A 19,089-nucleotide genomic window follows, 5' to 3' on the forward strand; every position below is an offset into this window, starting at 1 on the left:
GCCGTGTAATAAATACAAAGAAAACGGCGGCTGTTACAACTTATGTCTAAAAATGTATCGTTTCATGCATCTGTAAAAACACTCGACTCCAGCTACATGACGCGCAGCTGGAAACACTTCCCGCAAGTCGAGCTGCCCGAGATTCACAGAATTTACAGAAAATTATACATTTTTGTGATTTATATCGTTATCGGACGATAGAATTCTTATATCGGGATATGAGATTTTGGTCATATCGCACAGCCCTAGTCTGAAGGGCCTCCAGGCATACTAAATTGCCCTTCATGAAATGACAGGAGCAGGTGTGAGATGATGGGTTTTCAAGAAGAGGATACTCAAGCACCTACAGGCTTCACTTCCCTCTTTTTTTGTTTATTTGGAATATGATTACTTTTATGTCTCATCACCCAAGTGTTGAACTGTCTGCGGGGTGAGGAACCGCAACTCAAGACTGAATGGAGTGCATAAGCTTGCCCAAATCTTCGGAGTAAAGATTGGGCGAGTGGAAGCCATGTATTCTGGACTTTACAGGGATCGTCATTTCGCCTAGTGAGCCTACGTGTCATCGAGGTAAGGCCAGCCTTCTTTGCATGCCGGTGGCCCCTAGAGAAATGTGAAATGTTTGACGACCATTAAAATATCACTAAAGCAAAGTTTCATTTTTATGCAGATGATACTGTGATCCACTCCTTTGCACCTACTCCTAATCAGGCTCTCTGTCAGCTACAATCAGTTTGTAAAACATTGCAGCACAACTCTGTGTGTGTGAACTCAAACGTACTAAACCTTTCAGCTCTGAGAGTGAGTTAGTATCACAGAAGTACTTATGAATTACAATTGATAACTTTAAAAAGGGTATATAAATTGAAGCATCTGGTGAAAAAAATAGAAATTTTCTGTCACTGTTGATTAAAACATTATGTTAATTTTGTAAATTATGGTTATTATTAGAGTCAAGAAACAACACTACCCAGGGAAGGTTTTTTGGCCAACAATTGGCCCAATAACAAGCTGCGAGAAAGCACGGTGTTCTTAGTTTCACAGTCAGATTCTCCTGCTCTTTGTTTCAAAATACCAAGATGGTGAGGGTGAGAACACTTAACTTGTATCTTTACATGACAGGAGCTAATTAACCAATTATTAATGTCTAGACGTAAACATTAAAAAAAAGATTCCCAGTCTCTTTCTCACAGTGAGTAATTCAGGTTATTCATTTAATACTGGCATTGGATTAGCACAAGAAGATACATCAAACTCTTACACTCTCACTACTGAAAAACTATTTAATACATCATGTGTAATTTCTCAGTGACAGATTTTAGGGTGCTGCTATGTTCTATAATATGTTAGCTGGCTGGGTGAATAGTCTCCTCAGCCTTTAAATGTGATAAAACTTCTTAAAACTGCACCTGCTGCTACATAGATCTCACCCTGAAATTACCTACAGTTACTGAATGACAGAGGTGCTTTACCAGCTGAGAGGCAGGGAGCTAAACCATACTAAATGGACCTTGACAGTCTCCTGTGCACAGCATCCTGTGTGGGGTGATTACAGGTAGTTACGGTAACAGAAAGTCACCCTGTTAAAGTTCCCTTGAGCAAGAATTGGGCCGATCCAGTGCAGTGTTGGGCTTCTTTCCTGTGGTACAGCAGTATTTTGTCTCAGGGGAGAGCTAAAAAATGGCAAAATCCTAAAAACATACTGTGGCGCTCTGAATTTCCTCTTAAAAATTCCCTTTCTTGGCACATAGTGACTCCAAAGATAATTATAGTTGGGCGGAAATGTACGCCAGTGTTCGAACCCCTTTTATTATGCACACAAAGATCCTGACAGTGTGACACTTTGTTTCACAGAGCTGAGACTGAACAAAGAGCACTCTATGGAACACATAGAAACACTGGGCCAGGAACCATCATCTCCACCACCATCTATAATATAAGCACACACTACCAAACACCCACTGCAGCAAAGGGAAAATTCTGCATCTACAATCTCCTTTTTTTAACTGCTCCAATAAAATTACAATTTATCTTTTTATTCATAAGCCATATGCTACTGTACAGTAGGTAATTTACTGCTGACACTAACATATTAGACAATAAGTTAAATATCAGATTTACATGCTAAGGATGTTTTTAGGTAAGCAGGAAAAGACACTTTCCATTCTCTTAGCATCCTACTGATCCCATAACCAAAGTGTTATCACCAAACTCACAAGAAAGGATAAGAAAATAGAAAAAAAAATCTCAGCTACCGGTATTACTTTCTAAATATAGTCAAGCCTTAGACTAACAATATCTCATTAGTTTTGAAATGCCACTGCACTATAAATACAAAACTGCTGATATCTTTTATGGGAAATTATACTTCAGATGCTATGTGCTGTATGCATGCTATATTAGTTCATGAGATTACAGATAGTGCTGTACGGCTTGGAACAGACTGAATGCTGGTGCAAGCTGTCACACAATCTGAATAACGACCTTAAATTCTTAAACACTACCCACACATGACATTTTGTTATTTGCAAAGACATTACAGAGATGCTCTTAAACACTTTTTAAAAACTATTATTTACTGAATGATTAGTACCCTGACACGACTACCTGATTCAGACAGTAAAATGAGTCAATGAAAGCTGAATGTAGCGCATGTGGCTCACACCATTTTTTTTTTTTAAATATCAGGCATTGTTTTTGCATGTGTGAAGGGTTTTTGGTAAGCAAGGTTTCACTTCAATATTGCAAACCCAAAATAAAAACAGAACAATGTTATGATAATATCTAAGCATATGAGTTTGGACTTAGTTTACTTTATCTAAAAATTTACCTCCATGCTTCAAGTTATATTAATTACACATTTTAAGGAGTGCATGTAATATATGTTAGTGTTAACTTTAAATTTAGAAAATGTAATTCCATGGAATGGAGTATCTTTTTCCTCTGGTGTGTCAATAAAACAATACACTCTCCACTTGCAGAAATGAAACATGAATAAGTGAAAATAGATTATCCCAAGGCAGAACAGGACCGTGCTCAGTGTTTGTTATTCTTCTTTGTGCTTTTATTACACCACACTACCTATCTATCCAGGCATTTTCCCCACAGGAATCTGCCTCTCTCCTTTAAACCTGCCTCTAATCATTTCTGTCGCATCCCCAACCTCCTCTCACCCCCTCCTCTTTCTTTACTGGCACTGTTATCGACATGGACCCCTCCCTCCTTCACCTCATCCCTCTATCAGTTTTATCACATCAGCTCTCATCCACCCCAGGAGAACCTTTCTCTCTCTCACACACACTCTCCACCGCCTCCCCACCCATCCCCTTGTGTCCCTGTTAGCGGCCACCAAGGAGGGAGATTTATCACAGCGACCTGGCTGCAAACACTGCCATGCACACGCACGTACACACACATATACACACACACACTAGCTGAATATAACCAATCTGACAAAGATAAACAAAACCTTGAAGCGCACTTAGGAGAATGTGCATGGAACAACCTGTTACCACTTCAGTATTCTTTCTAAACATAGCATTTAGTCGAGGCTAAATTAGGTGAGGTCAGCTCGTAAACACAGCAACATCACGTCCCCTAAATAAACCAGCATTGTAAGAAAAAGTCTTAACCAAAGTAATTACAGCGGGCTACAAGGCGCACTTAAGCGTCCTGCTTTCCCCCTTAATTCGCCCGTATTATCTTTAACACAGCCCCTGCTTTTCCTCTTGAGCTGACTGATGCAAAAACTTACCGTCTCCACGTTTTCCACCGTAAAGTCCAGGGCGTCCGGTGTGGCTGCTATTCTCCCCGGTGTCTCCATATCTCCGCTGATACGGAGCTGTCAAATGATCAAAGAGGAGCAACACATTCAGCAGCAGCTTTCGTTAAACTTTCCCCCGCAAAGTGTGTAATTTCCATAATAATTCCGCAACAGCAATGAGCATGTTTAGGTTAGGTTTACGATATGATTAATTGTAGTCATAAGGATGACATGAGGGGCTAACCGGCAAGCTAACATTAGCTCTTCTAGCTGTCGCTAACCTCCACTATGTAAGAATACTACAGCGATTGCTAGCGTCACTGTGCTAGCACGAAACTAGCTAACGTAGCAATGTAACTTGACGCAACCCTAGTGTCAAATTCAACCAAGCGAGACGGCGACGCTGGTATTTTCAGAGTGACAGTTTTATCATAACAATCTCATCTCAGTGTGTTATCGCCAGTCTATCTGGTGGACCAGTATTTTCACACCTTTCTGTCCTGCGACGGTCTGAGACGATGCTGGCAGCTCCCCGCCGCTCTTCTGCCTCTGCTCCGTCACCAGTAGCCTTTGCTACGTTCACGTGTTGTTGGAAATATCGTAATCGCAGCGTAACCAATGAACAAGGCAAATGAAACAGCGATTTTGTAAAATTCCCATAATACTAAATGCACAGGATATGTATACGTTACTGCAAAGAGTGAATTTTGCTATTATAATCTATTAGTTAGTTATATATTATCAGTCTTACTAAACTGTTTGCGTCATCACAATGTTAAATTATGTAAATCGTCCAGAGTTGCCCTTTTGAAGCCATTAACATTAAATGCGACAGTTTCCTCCCTAAATAGATTGCGAGTGATGGAATACACATCTATGTACACATACTACACATACTACCAATACTACTACTACTACTACTAACAATAATAATAATAATAACAGCCCACAGTTACCTTAATTTAAATATACCGATACTGTTGCAGAGCCAAACATTTACACTCACACCAGGCAATTCAGAATCACCAATTAACCTAAATGCATGCACTTCTTTGCAGGGAAGTTGGGGTATCAGATAGAACATACAAACTCCATACAGAAAGGCCCAGGACTGTATTTCAATAGACAATCTTCAGCATCACCATGCCACCCTGTGTTTTCAAATACATCTTAATCTTTAGGTTTTCAAGCAAGTTGTGCTTTTTAAACAATGGCTTTATTTCTTTTACTGAACTTGGCTTGCAAATCCATTCATTCACCCATCTATTCATTTTCTTCCTTTATCCATTCCAGGGCTGCAGCTGGTTGGAGCCTATCCCAGCTATCATATTAGGTTTATTATTTTATATGCAAATAAAATATATAATAGACCAATATATCCTTTTTAAAGTGCATATCGTATAAATTTCTCCTGGACAAAATGATAACCACACATCACTGACAACAGACAACTATTTAAAACATATATATATATAGTGTGCAAACAGTAATAAAAACAAAGCCATCCAATTCAACTGAAGAAAATTGCAGTTAAAATTGAATCAGGAGTTGTAGGACATCAATGACTCACAAGTCTAATCTTATTTAAACCAGTGAATCAGCAGTAGAGTTGAGAGCCCTAACCCAGCCCGAACAACCCTCTGTGTATATGTTTACTATTCTTCATTCCACCCCCAAAACAGTTTAATATCTTAGTATAATTCTATATCTACATGAAATGTGTGAGACAAATGGCTTTCAGTTTATCAGTCTAACTAGAGCAGTGTGTTGCAGTTTACAGTTTGGCCTGTTATAAGAATCAACTTTAAAGCAACAGCGCCCCCATGTGGACGAGAGAAAAACTTCCATCATGCCTTAAAAATCACGAGAAGCGAGAACGTTCTTATTTTTTATTCCGCTTTAGCATAAAGTTATAAACCCAAAAGAACGAGTGAAGCTTTTTTAAAATGTTGCATAGCTGAATCCTTAGTGAGACAATGATTTAACATAGTCCCAGTTTAAACATTGATTTGTTGCAGATTTAAAGGCGTCAATAAGTCAAACATTACGAAAACCTATTATTTAAAAAAGAGAGGAAAAAACTGGAGTAATACATATTATATAGCCAGTGCAATATTACTAATGCATCACAGGCATTTGAGGAAGTAATTTATTTGTTAACGTTATTTTTAAATTAGGTATGAATGGAGAGGAAAAAACAGGACAGAAGAAAAACAACGTTAAAGTTCGTTGAAGTGAGTAATATGGAGCTTAAATATTAACTATAAATAGCAATGTAACAGATCTTTAATACATTTGTGATTTGTGTGGCTCGTGTTTGCGTCGTCGTTGCCTTGTGCGCCTGTGCGTCACAGACTCGCTGACTATTTTGAACCAAGAACACGTGGCACTGGTTCTGGAGAGAGAGAGAGAGAGAGAGAGAGAGAGAACACACCACACACTCCTCCCTCAACTTTGTCCCTCCAGCCACGCACACACTGTTAGAGCTACTGTTTCTCCGCCGCGGTTAGGACACTAAAGCGGCCTCGGGTTTTTAAACTGTTTTGTGAAAGTCTGCAGTCCGACTGTGGACAAAAGCGAGTCCTGGGCGAAGAAGAGGAGAGGAAACCACGCTTGTGTAGTGATTTTATTACTGCGTCGCCACAGGACACAGATGATGGAGACCAAACTCTGGATTGCCCTTTGCGCGCTTCTAGCGATTTACTTGGGATCCGCTGTACACGGTAGGGGGCAGTTTATTTCTGTATGCTACATGCCCGAACTTTATGCTTACAGCGCCTAAAAAGTAAACATAGTCTTTCACGCCAAACTCACCTGCTGACACTTGTGATGTTGTTAGAGTGGGGATTAGTGGCATTATTAGTCATGTCTGTCCGGCTTTAAAATGACAAAACTCATCTGGGTTTAAATGATGAAGTCAGTGTTGTTGTTTTGTTTTCATTTTACGCAACAAAGAACTCGCTTTTACACTGAGCAGATTTATTTTAAAAATTCTACTCCACATCTTCGCCTCTACGTTTTGTTCAAGCAAGCCACATTTTATCTCGCACATCACTTCCTCCCTTGCTCCCTCTCCCCTTCTTCCTCTTTCTGCTTGCATTACATTAACTCACCTCTCACACATCCTGTCTTTCACTCTTAACCCACCTTCTGTTTTTTTGCCCCCTCCTACCTTTTCTCTCTTCCTCCGGCCTTCTCTTTTCTTTCTTCCATCACCACCTCTCACATAAAAGGACAATGAGACTGTTGACATTTGAAAAGATTTTATTGGGCTAAACTGTCCCTTCAGCTCCTCGAGCTGAAATTCAAATGAATAGGAAACAGCACGGCTCCACTGGAGAACATTTATTGGCTGTAAATTAGCAGGAAAAGTACATTGTGATAAATGACACCTCTAATTACCGTATGTGCAGCAGCACACTGTCATTTTACTGGGTTCCTACTAATTGGCTCGCCTCTGCAGTACACTATGCAGACTTTATGAAGAGATTTTAAGCGGTTCAGTGGTAACAGGTTCAGTTTTTACTGTATACATTAAACACAATGAAGGGGATGATGGCAGGTTATTAGCATTCACCATAAAAAAAAAGCCCTGTGAGTTTTCATAGCAAAGAAGCAAAGAATATGAGCAATGCTGCACTCATATAGCCTTCTTTTGTAACCAATCAATCAGATCTTTTCTCCTGTGGAAAACACAAGTTTTAAATCCATAAGAGTAACATAGACAGACTATTTAAAATTAGATCAGAAGTAAGAATATTTTCAGTAACTGACATCATGCTTCAGCCAGCATACCTATGCAATAATATGCACACGGTATAACAGAGCTGGGTTTAAGTTTCATTTCTATGGTGTCATATTTACTCAGGAAAAGAACTACAGATAGAGCATCTTATGAAGCAGAACTGTGATATAAGTTGAAGCTCTCTCGGTGCCTGGTTTCAAAAAGGCTGTTTTTAATAGCTTCCATTTACAAGAAATCCCTATGTTTCATTTCATTGAGCTTAATTTTTAATTCTAATAAATTCCCTGAGCTGGATAATTATTAAGTTTTACTGGGAGGGTTTTTTATGGTGCAAATTAGTTTAGGACAGAAGTTTTTGCCTGCGGTGTGTAACATGCATGCTCCAGTAAAGTTCGCTATCATAAAAAATAACAGAACACCTATAGTTAGTTTAGGCTCTCACATGTGGTCTATTGAATGAGAACGAGAGCCAAAAACATGGTAGGCAGTTTGAGTGCAGCATGTGCATAGCTGTTTGTTTTTAGCTCTTTCAGTTTCACTTAATAAAAAGCTCACTTCAGCAGTATTGGCTCAAATGTCACCAGAACCACTTGCTGAGAAAACAGAGCTTATGATGTGTCTCAGACAGACTGTATCGCAGTATATTTTTCTAGCAGTGCTGCAGCAGCAGACATCTGTTCACAGAGAAACTTTTGGCTGTTTCTCTCGCTGGCAGGGTCAACAAATGGGCAAAAGCTATCTCCCCAGGTACATGCTGCATTGGCCTGAAAGATTGTGAGTAAGCCCTTGTAATATCTAAAAAGGGGCGTGTGCAATGGTGGAAACAGTGACTCTCTTCATGATTTTTACCCTGCACACAAATCCATGTACAAAAACAGACATAGCCTACTAGACGAGACCTAGGAAGCTCGCTAATGGAGCTAAAGTGAGGGAACAAGGCCAGTATTATACAGCCAAGCACCTCTGTCTATTTATGAGTGTGTCTGTTTTGGTATCATTTAGTTCACACAACTCTCTCTTTCTCTGGGTCTGTCTGTGTCTCACTGCCTTGCTTTCACTGTGTTTACTGATGAGCTGTGTGACTGATTATGGCAGTAATGAAAGGTATCAGGGCAGTGTGTTATGGAACGGTAATGACTTTACATTACATTAGTGCTCTGGTCTTCATCAAAGGAGGGGAGAAACTGAAATGGAGCCTTGTACAGTAGAGATAAATGTGTCAGCACAGAGGGGGAAAAGAGAGTGCAAAAGACTGAAGGTCTTCATTAGTTCACACAACTTATATGGCTTGTAGTTGAAAGTGGCAGTCAAACTGTGTCTATTTTTTTTTTTTTTCGTGCGGCATTGTTACTGTGCACTTTAGTTAGCAATTCACGACCTATAGGTTAGAGTTCATAAAAGGATGCAAGGTTAAACTTGAGTTGGTAAAACACTTTTTAAAAATAGATATACTTTTATTATGGATGGTTTGTCATATCAGCCTTCTAAAGATGTCTCCCAAAAGGGAACATCACACACTGGCTAAGCTAATCACATCTCTACAGGTCACAAGTAGGTTTACTTTGATTTACTTTAAAAGGTCACATGCGAAAAATGGTTGGGAATTTATGGCTCCTGATGCAAAAGAAACTCTGGACTTGCAAAACAAATACAACTTGATATCCTAAAAAGTCGACTCTGTTCGTCTGGATGTAGCGTTTTCGGTGGGAGAAACGTTTCGTCACTCATCCAAATGACTTTTTCATTCTCACTGAGACTGAAAATGCTACATCCAGATGAACAGAATCAACTTTTTGGGATTTCCTTACCTGGATGATTCTCTTTCCAAATTCTTTAGCCAGACACTAAAACCTTGTTTGATCCAGGGAAGCTGTTCGATAATTGTTGTGATGATTTTGAGGCTTTACTCAGGACAGATACATTTACATATAAAGCACTATGCAAACGTTTGGGGCTCTTTAGACTTTTGGATTCCAGCAGTAACACGAGAGGGCATCTGATGGGTTTTATCCCAGACATATAATAAGATTTTTAAAGTGCAACCTGCTGCAACGAGATGAACAAATAGTTTTGGAGCGGATGTTGCAACCCCCGCAAATCTCTGATCTCAAGTAAGCAGACGTTGTGAAAGCTGAAAAACCTCCCTGTCAAAAGCCAACAACTGGGGTCATGCGGAAACTTTGTTTGTTTTCAGTTTATATTTCGATCGTGTAAACAATATAAAGAAAGTTATTTACGAAAAAAGAGAATTAATACTGTAAAAAATTAAGCGAAATACACTCCAACATTGCTCCATTTTTTTGATTTAGTTTACATATTGAAAAGAAGTGAGAAGACGTGCACACTTATTCAATAAATGAATGAATAATAATGTCATTTATTCAAAAATGTATTCATGCCATTATCACTTGTTAATACCTTACTGTTGTTGCTTAAAATGTTTGCACAGCTGTATGTGTGCATGTTTTAATTTCAGTATCCATTGTTCGGTTGTTTAAACATTAGCCTGTGTTGACCCTGAGTTGTTACAATGGTTTTGGGGTGTGAACACTACCTGTTGCTACATATGTATTTGGAATAATGAACAAATAATTTGTGACTTTAAGGATATTAATAAGATGACACATTTGCTTCTGTCCTTACTTCTTCAGCTGATGAGCATACTCCTACCCCTTCTTCAAAAACTACTCCTAGTACTGTTCAAACTACAGGGACTCCAGTTCTGGACCATGAGTCTAGTTTGAGCCCGGATGCTGCCAATCATTCAGGGAGCAGCCCAGCGACAAACACAAGTTCCAATGGCACAGTCAATGTGAGCAGTAGCACAACTACAGAAAATACAAGGATCACCATCATAGCCGAACCAGGGAAAGATAATGGTAAGCATGCACCTCCAAACTCTTACTCCTGCGCTCACTTACAAAACATGATGGTAGGCTAAAGTGTTTAGGAAGTGGCCTAATATTGCAAACTTGCAACAAACTGATGCGCTGTTGTGGTTATTGTTTCTGTCTGTTTGACGTTTGCCATTACAGGAAGTTTTGTTAGACTTCAGAAGAATTTATAGGAAGCACAACAGCAGGTGGCTCAGAGTTGAGGAGCTATATTTAACAGAGTCCTTATCACCATTTTCCACGTCCAGAAGTGGGCCACAGGGCTAGTGACAGGGTTTAAGTGTTGACTGTAATTCCACAAACACAACACAGGAAGGGACAGAGAGCTCAGTTAAGACTTTAAAGAAACAGAGTACAGAACAGGAAACGCCACTAAATGCAAAGATGATGCAAAACAGTGAAGAAGAGCAGTGCAAAGAAGCTGTGACTAGCTTAACTGTATAGGAATTGGAGAATAAAGGCAAAATATAGTTGGAGAAGAGCTGAGAAAGAGGTGATTCAGATGCCACTGAGGTGAGAAGTGATTAAATGCTGTGCGACTTTTCACATGGGGGTGAGAAAGAGAAGTGAAATCCTCTCCCCCAAGACAGACATGGATAGCTCTTTCTTTGCCTTTCTCACACACACACACACACACACACACACACACACACACACACACACACACACACACACACACACACTCAGTCCACACATAAGACTTCTAATCAGTAAATCTGTAGGCTGAGTACCTTTTATTAATACGCAATTACTTTTTGTAAAAAATAGCAATTATTTTCATTTACATGAGTCAGTATCTCTGCAGGATTTAAGCTGGCAGATATCTGTGGTTATATGTTTTCATCAGACATATTTAACTTTTAAGTCATTAGCACTTACCTCAGTAGAGTGGAAGCAAGTGAATTTTCATTTTTAGTGCTTGTAGGTTATACTTAGCATGCTCATGCACGTAATTATATGCTACCACTGTGATTCATAAGTATGGTGTGAATATCTGTAGCTGCTTTCTTGATACACACAGCTGTATATGTCCGTAATGCCAAATGAGCAAAATATTTTAATTTAACTGACTGTCAGCTGCTAATCAATAGATGAACATGAGCTGTTTAAAGTTAAATGAAGACAAAGTAAGGCGCCAAGTGTTAGAGAGCCTCTGTCCTGTAGCCTCTGGACCCAGTGGAGGTGGTGAGTGACAGGAGAACGGCGGCTAAGCTGTCATCCCTGATGGACAACATCTCCCACCCCATGCAGCAGACTGTGACAGCACTGAGCAGCTCCTTCAGTGGGAGACTGCGGCACCCACGGTGTGGGACGGAGAGATTTCGCAGGTCTTTCCTCCCCACTGCTGTCAGACTCCATAATAAAGACTTTAACTGATCAAGCACACACATCCATACATATGCAATAATACTAAGTGCAATAATCCTTTCTGTCATCGTTGTATTTTTACTCAGTTGTATATAGTATTTGTATTTGTATTCTATTTTTATCTTATTGTATATTTATTTTATTTTATTCTACTGTATATAGTATTTTATTTTATTCTATTCTGTACAGTTGTGTACTGTATTTATTCTTATTGTATTCTAATTTTTGCCTCATAACTTTTGCACTGTCCACTTCCTGCTGTGACAAAACAAATTTCCCACGTGTGGGACTAATAAAGGTTATCTTATCTTATCTTATCTTAGCCGCACAGACGTAATCAGAAGGGAAAAAACTTAAGTGACACATTTGATTCTGATATCTATTTAATAGCTAATAATTATTCTTGGACAAAATTGCTGTTTACCATTCGTGAAACACAGCTGAAGCTGAAAAGCTTGTTCAAGGTTTTCCCAGAAAGTTGATTCTGTTCATCTTCAGCGGGAGAAAGAATTCGTCACTTGTCCAAGTGGCTTCTTAATTGAGCACGCATCAAGACATTTTAACCCACTTTGGCAGGTACTGCCTAAAGCTAGTGTTGGAGACTGAAGAAGTCACTTGGATGAGTGAAGAAATGTTTCTCCCACTGAAAACGCTACGTCCAGATGAACAGAATCAACTTTTTGGAATTTCCTTACCCAAATATTGTTCCAGCTTTTGTTTCTTACTCCTGTTTAAAGTATATACTGACCTACTGAACGCAGCAATTACAAAACTGCATGTTATCCAGGATGTTGCTGCCAGAGTTTGAAGAAAAGCAGATCAGATAATTGCTGTTTTACATAATCTACCATTAAAACTGAATTGAAGTCCTTTTAGTTTCAAAAGCACTTACTGGCCTTATCTGCTCCTATAGCGCAGGCCACCTTCTTATTCCACCTACAGTAGCTTGCCATGAAGCTCCTGGTGCACAGTTTTTGTGCTGATGTTAATGTCAGAGGAGGTCTGGAACTACTGAGTCAGCAGAGCGCTGCTGACTTCTATGCCCGTGCTCCTCGGCACTTTTTGATCCCACTTTGTAAATTTACATGGTCTCTCACCTTGTTGTAGTTCTTAAACACTTCCTTTTTGCAAGACATTTCGTAGACTGACTAGCTGTAACAGTGGAATCCTAGTACAAACACTTCCTTTTTGCAAGACATTTCGCAAACTGAGTAGCTGTAACAGTGGCATCCTATTACAATGCCACACTCAAAATCAGAAAGCTCTTTAAAACAACTCATTCTTTAACAAATGTTTGTAAAAGCAAACTGCATGGCTAGGTGCCTGATTTTGTCCACCTGTGACAGTGGGACAGAAGACATCTGCTCAGCACTTTTCTCCATATAACGTGCCACAATATGATCTTACAAATAGCTTAAAATCCACACTTTTTAAGTAATCATAAGGTTTCTCCATGAAGCTTTTGGGTGCCAGTTTTAGTTATTATAGACCCAGAAGTATGAAGTCTTCTGTCTTTAAATATCACTTTTACCGAGCACTTTTAGCTTTAAAAAAAAGCAGCATACAGAAAAGGAAAATACATTTTCCTTTTGCATGTGTATATTTAGTTATATTTTAAGAAAAAAATATTCTATTGGAAATAACTTTGAAAGGTGATAAGGTAAATTAATTCACTGATATTTAGCATGTATAATAGATAACATTTGCTTCATATAATAGAAAGCAAGTCTTGTTTAGAGTGATTTATGGTAAACGTTAAATTAAAATTTCAGCACAGAAGTACAGCCGAGGCTGATGAGAACCGCATTACATTAGCAGATATGTGATGATGGCACCACATAAAAGTTAAACAATCATCAGAGTAATTATATTTTATCCTGTACAAAATTTAATTCCACAGTTCTCAAGAGATTTCACCAGCCACGATCATTTCATTTCATCAGCCTCAAGCGGTCACTAAAGGTTTCAGGAGACAGCTTCTGAAAAAACCATGAATACCTGAACGGATTTCATGGCAGTCTATCGAAAAGGTGTCAGAGTAGCTGAAAGTCAATTGAACCATCTGTTTTCAGAAGAAATGACCTTAATCCTGGTCCTCTAATCTTTTTTTCTTCGAAAGAAAATACAGTAAAAAAAAACAAAACATTTTTAAAAAATACAACTTTACAGTAATGTGAAACAAATTCATTTATCTCCGGTGTTTTGCTTACATTCAAATATCATTCAGTCTTGTTAAGATATTAGATCTGCTTCTTTAACAGAAGTAGATCTAATTTTCTGATTGAAACCATATGCTTCACCATTATGGATTACAGTAAGAGGATTTATCTGCATATCTCTGTCTCCACCCTTAAGCCCTTGGATGAAGTTTATCCTCAGGTTTATATGGATTTTATATGAATAAATTTTATTTGTGTAAAAGGTATTATAGGCATATGTTGTTATATACTGTAAGGCTCTTATTGGCAAGCTGTTGTTTTGCACACTGGTTCTAGAGACTGGTTTAGTTCTTTGGCTATCACTGCAAGCCTTTTAAGTCCATACTGAGCTTGGAAAAACTGATCTTATCTTCTATGTTTAGACCACCTGGAACTCTTCACCGTTTATCGTAAAAATAAATAAAACCACTTCCTGTGTGAATTGATAGTAATAGTTACTGTTTAGATTATTTTCTGTAATTTTAAATAATCAATATTATTATAAATAAAGGCTAGATTCACTGCTTTTTTTAAATTTTACAAAGTAAAATAGGTCAAATTAAATTGGGTGTGCTGGGAGAAATGTAAACACAGGAAACTTGACTTGATTTTTTTACCTGATAGTACTACATCATTTTGACAATAACATTGTCTCTCTCTCTCTCTTTCCATAGTAACCGACCACGCCATTAAGACCACATTAGCAAAAAATGAAAACATCACAAATACGACACTTTCCCCTTCTCAGAGCAGCCCCACCACAGCTGTTCCCATTAATATCGGCACCACACACGTACTGCACACTTCTGCAGGTGCACCGGTCACCCCGACTCCCTCATTAAATCAAAACGCATCACACCATGAGACCAAAGCACCCCCTGCTACTTCTGCCCCAGCATCGGAACCAACAAAGCCTGAATCTATCACTAACGCCACCACCACCAAGTCCAACACAAATTCCAGCACCGCCTCCGTCCAAAAGGCCTCCACTTCCCAGCCAACGTCAAACACTTCACAGTCCAACAGACAGTCCACCCAGCCTAGCATCCAGACCAGCTCCCACACCAACAACCCATCAGAGCTCAACGTGGACGGGGACGGTAAGTGCATAATACCTTCTGTGCTGGTATATGAATTTGTTCTTGACTGTTCACTTCCAGGATATTGACAGAGCCAGAAGTGAATTGGCTTAACAACAAAGGAGATGCTGTTCTTTGTTTCCAGCACAAGCCAGTCTTTGGCTGTACACACAGAGACACAAACACACACCACGCAACCCCCCCCCCCCCCGTTTACATCTTCTACAAGCACTGTCACCACCAAGCACTCCACAATCATGGGTTTGTTTGAGAAAGGGACAGAGGCAGTCATGGGACTCTAGCCTCAAGATTTCTGTTTTTCTCCTTTTTGTCTGTCTCCGTCGCTCTATTTACTAAATGATTTATATATGAACAGTTGCTCTCTCTGTGTCCATACAGTCCACACAGGGTTTAGAAACCATTCATTTGAACACGTTGAAAGTACTTTTACCAGACTATAGGTGCAAAGAAATGAATAACTGATTAACTCATCTCAGTTGTCAAGGCTGCTTGACTGCAGTTTAAGTGTAAAATTCTCTCTGCTTGTCTCACTCTGTGTGGTTTTATTAGGTGCTTGGCACATTGCCTCTTTCCATAAGCCAGAGGAGCAGCAAGCATTCATGACTCTGTGGTTGTTGTTACTTTTGACCAAAGGATATTAAAAAAAACAGCTAAGTTTACAAAACAGTCTTCCATAGCAACATTCATATACAGAGATGCCAGAAACGCAGATCTGAAATCCTCCTGCCCAGAAATACTTAGCGGAAAGAAACAACCAAGAAAACGTCAGGCTAGTCTTTGAAATTAAACAATAACCTGGGATAAAATGGTAACATACTTCATGTGCTGTATACACTGCTCTAGTTAAGTTTGAAAAGGTCTTAAAATGATACCTTAATAATAAAATGACTTGCTGATTTTACTTGTTCACCTTAAGTATCGTTCTGGCAAGTTTAAACATCCTGTTTGACACTTCTGTCCTGAGCTTGATGATGAACACTCAGCAGGCTCATGGAGTGTCTATATATAGTTCTAACCAGAACTTCAAAGTCAAATCCTCCCTAAACGCTGCATTGCCAGCATGTTTACTCAGCATACAGTGTGGTAATAGAAAAATGGCCCCAGCTGATGTGTCTCTGGTGTTTCTTGTCTAGGGACAGCCCACAACTCTCCTGGATTAGACCCCCTCCTGGCTGGTCTGGTATCAGCCTTCATCATTGCTGCTATCATCATCACTCTGCTCCTCTTCCTCAAACTGCGCCGAAGAGGCAACGGGCCGGAGTTCCGCAGGCTGCAGGACCTACCTATGGTGAGCTCACCCATCATATCCAAGCAACACTGGAAAATATTCAGCCTGTCAGATGTTGTTAAGCACAGATGTGTTATGCACTCTTAGTTACAGTTTTCATTTGGCCTGACTGGAGATGTACTTCTGCTGCTGCTCTTCCTAATATAGTTAAAACTCACAGCGTTTCCTCAGGCTTCTAATATAGGCCTGGGAGTTTGAGGGTTATTTCTAGGCCTTTACGTCTCTGAAACCACACGTTGTGCCTTGAATCTCATGTAGCCACTCTTTGAGTTTGGTGGTTACAGCCCCTAATGCTGCTATTACTACTGGGACCATTTTGGACTTTACCCTCCACAGGGCTTTTCCATTTTCCATTCTTCTCATGCTCATTCTTTCCGATGTTGCTGCTGCGATTACTGGCATCTTTTGTTCCTTGTTAACTACCACTATATCTGGCTGGTTAGCCAGTATCAGCTTGTCTGTCTAGAACTTGGAAGTCTTACAGAACATTTGCTCTCCTGCTCTCAACCGCTTTGGGATGTGCCTCATTGGACATTCTGGGCACAGATGTTCCTGTGCACAATCCCAGACACTTGGCAGTGTCTCTCAGTGTGAGCTGCAATGGCGTGCATCTTCCACCCTTCTACAATATTCGGCCTCTTGGGCTTCTTTGCACAGTCTTCACCTTTGTTCCTCCTGTCTCTGTTGCCCCTGATACTTTTAGCCTGCCATGATTTAAGCCTATGTGCATGTATACAGCCCCAGCCCACCCGAGGGCTTAGGTCTCCTCCTTCTGCTGCCCATAACACCCTTTTAGCAGTTTATCTTGCATCTTCCTGAAGGATTCATGAATGCTTTAGTGGCTTCCAAAGTCCAATAGTCCCTCAGACAGGAGTGTTAATAATATGAGCCAATAATAAAGCTATTAAAATGTTATAATTTGCTGCCTTAAAATCAAGGGATTCCTGAAGGCAAAAGTGTGAGTATGACTGTGTAAACATAGGTGTAAGCATTTACATCGTTCTTTTTCTTATAGGATGATATGGAGGACACACCTTTGTCCATGTACAGCTACTGATGAAGGCACAATAGGATGTTTGATGTCCAAATACCCTCGCAGATTCCAGAATCAGGCCACTGTGGTTGGTGAAGTTGGTCTCTCTTCCTTAATCTGCACCAAACAGAAAGAATCCTGGGTAGGTGTAAGCACATTTCTGGATTGCTTTAAGTTACCCAGATCATTGGCAAAAGGATCCGATTGAAACTGCAATGGACAATGAAGAAAATATCCATGATGTTGCCTTTTGGATTTTTTTTCTAAATTTGTCTGTTATCACAAGTGTTCCCAATTTTTCATCCATCCATTCATTCATTTGTTCATTACTGTAAACTTTACATTATTCAGCCCATCTAAGGTTGCTGGGGTTGTGTAATATATTTGATTTCTCTAGAATTGAAAATAGGTTGTTTCAAAGCAGAAGATCATCTGACATGGCCATCGACTGAGCCTCTCCTACTGTGGCTCACTGGTTTAATGTTGCTTTACCAGTTAAAGTCTGGCAGAAATAAAGGCCAGCAAGCTAAAGAGAAGAAATAAACAACACAAACCACCTGATTATATTGTTAACAAGGTTGCACTTTACTTTTTTTAGGAGTGGAGATTAAAAAACATAAGTAGAAGAATTTTCTGTGTATTAAAGATAAGGTTTTTGTGTACATAGGCAGCATAGCTGGGTGAACGTTTGTGTGTGCAAGTGTGTTAAAGAGGCATGGGAGGTTTTATTTAACTTCTTTTTTTTGTTACCTTAATGGTTTTGCTGGCTTTTTTGCCTGATTTTGATATGTGCAGTGTTTTAAGTCCAGGAGAGAGTGCCTTACACAGTACACAAACAGCTTTTAATGTATATTGTTTTCATATTCCACAAAAACTAATTTCCAGATTAAGTATGCATTCCCAGTAACCATTTGAACACACGCTCTGAGGGCCAAGTGGCTGCTAGGAGTCGTCTGTGTTTGAAGATAAGCCTCAGGCATGTTCACCGTAAGGCACTCTTTCATACAATGACAGACTGATGTGCGTTAGTGGCCTTTCCACACAATGTTTTTCATTTTCCTGTGTATTGTAGATACTACTGATCTGCATCAAGCAAAAGAATATGGATATAAAACACGTGGGGGAAAAAATATAATGGGTGGAAATGTGACAAACAGGACAACTGAATCGCCCACAATGACACAAAACACATTTTAACTCCTCTTTAATTAGAAAAACAAAAAACAAAAAAAAAAAAACATTGTCCACTGATACAAGTTAAATTCTGGTTTAAATCATGCTGATAAGTTTGAGCTACACCTGTGTTTGTAGTTTAGTATTTGTGCCACCGAAAAGGAAAATGAAAGAAAATTTGTGTCAGGCCATAAAAGATTCAGTGGTCTTTGGCATAAATTCTACACTTTTAATTCTCATCAATCCTCAAACTCATTCCTTTATTTGGTGAGAGTAATGGTTATGCTATAACCATTTAAAAAGATCTAATGTATAAGTCAGTCATCATTTTTAAGTCCTGTATTGTCGGTTTCTGTAAAAACGAATGCCGAATGCTTTTCCTGAGGCTTTGCTGCCAGATGTGAATTATTGGATTGTTGGTGATTTATGATTAAAGATATTTTGAAACCATCCCCTGCATTTCCCTAATTAGCATTTTTGGCTGTGTTGATCCAACTTTTCACTTCAGCACCAAAGAAATCACAATA

The 19,089-nt window shown here is 39.3% G+C and overlaps 3 protein-coding genes across 4 annotated transcripts in view; 2 read left to right on the forward strand and 1 right to left on the reverse strand.

Moving 5' to 3' along the window:
- Positions 1–4,367, reverse strand: part of ipo13b (importin 13b) — a 28,207-nt gene extending 23,840 nt beyond the window's left edge. For both annotated transcript variants that reach the window (XR_015127091.1, XM_086281972.1), the window contains exons 1-2: positions 4,255–4,367; positions 3,755–3,841 (exon numbers count right to left, since the gene is read on the reverse strand). Coding sequence is in view for 1 of the 2 variants with exons in the window: in XM_086281972.1 (XP_086138098.1) it covers positions 3,755–3,823 (69 nt within the window). In the remaining variant the exon portion in view is untranslated. The remainder of the gene's footprint in view (positions 1–3,754; positions 3,842–4,254) is intronic.
- LOC147301134 (cytochrome P450 2J6-like) overlaps positions 1–19,089 on the forward strand; it is a 147,699-nt gene that overhangs the window by 80,077 nt on the left and 48,533 nt on the right. The window lies entirely within an intron of this gene.
- Positions 6,202–19,014, forward strand: LOC147301140 (uncharacterized). The gene is made up of 5 exons (XM_086283504.1): positions 6,202–6,486; positions 10,160–10,387; positions 14,643–15,068; positions 16,202–16,356; positions 17,372–19,014. The coding sequence occupies exons 1-5, from the start codon at positions 6,417–6,419 to the stop codon at positions 17,411–17,413; spliced, it is 921 nt and encodes a 306-aa protein (XP_086139630.1). The 5' UTR covers positions 6,202–6,416; the 3' UTR covers positions 17,414–19,014.

This window comes from Aulonocara sp. 'chitande type north' Nkhata Bay, linkage group LG23, assembly GCF_057382095.1.
Source record: "Aulonocara sp. 'chitande type north' Nkhata Bay isolate Kocher_YH1m ecotype deep benthic linkage group LG23, A_spYH_male_GT1.1, whole genome shotgun sequence".
NCBI lineage: Eukaryota > Metazoa > Chordata > Actinopteri > Cichliformes > Cichlidae > Aulonocara > Aulonocara sp. 'chitande type north' Nkhata Bay.

Bases quoted from the DNA above. Each gene is read 5' to 3' on its own strand.
- LOC147301140 (XM_086283504.1), top strand. From the start codon at position 6,417: ATGATGGAGACCAAACTCTGGATTGCCCTTTGCGCGCTTCTAGCGATT. The intron at 10,388-14,642 runs GTAAGCATGCAC...CTCTTTCCATAG, and splicing joins CGAACCAGGGAAAGATAATG to TAACCGACCACGCCATTAAG. The intron at 15,069-16,201 runs GTAAGTGCATAA...TTTCTTGTCTAG, and splicing joins GCTCAACGTGGACGGGGACG to GGACAGCCCACAACTCTCCT.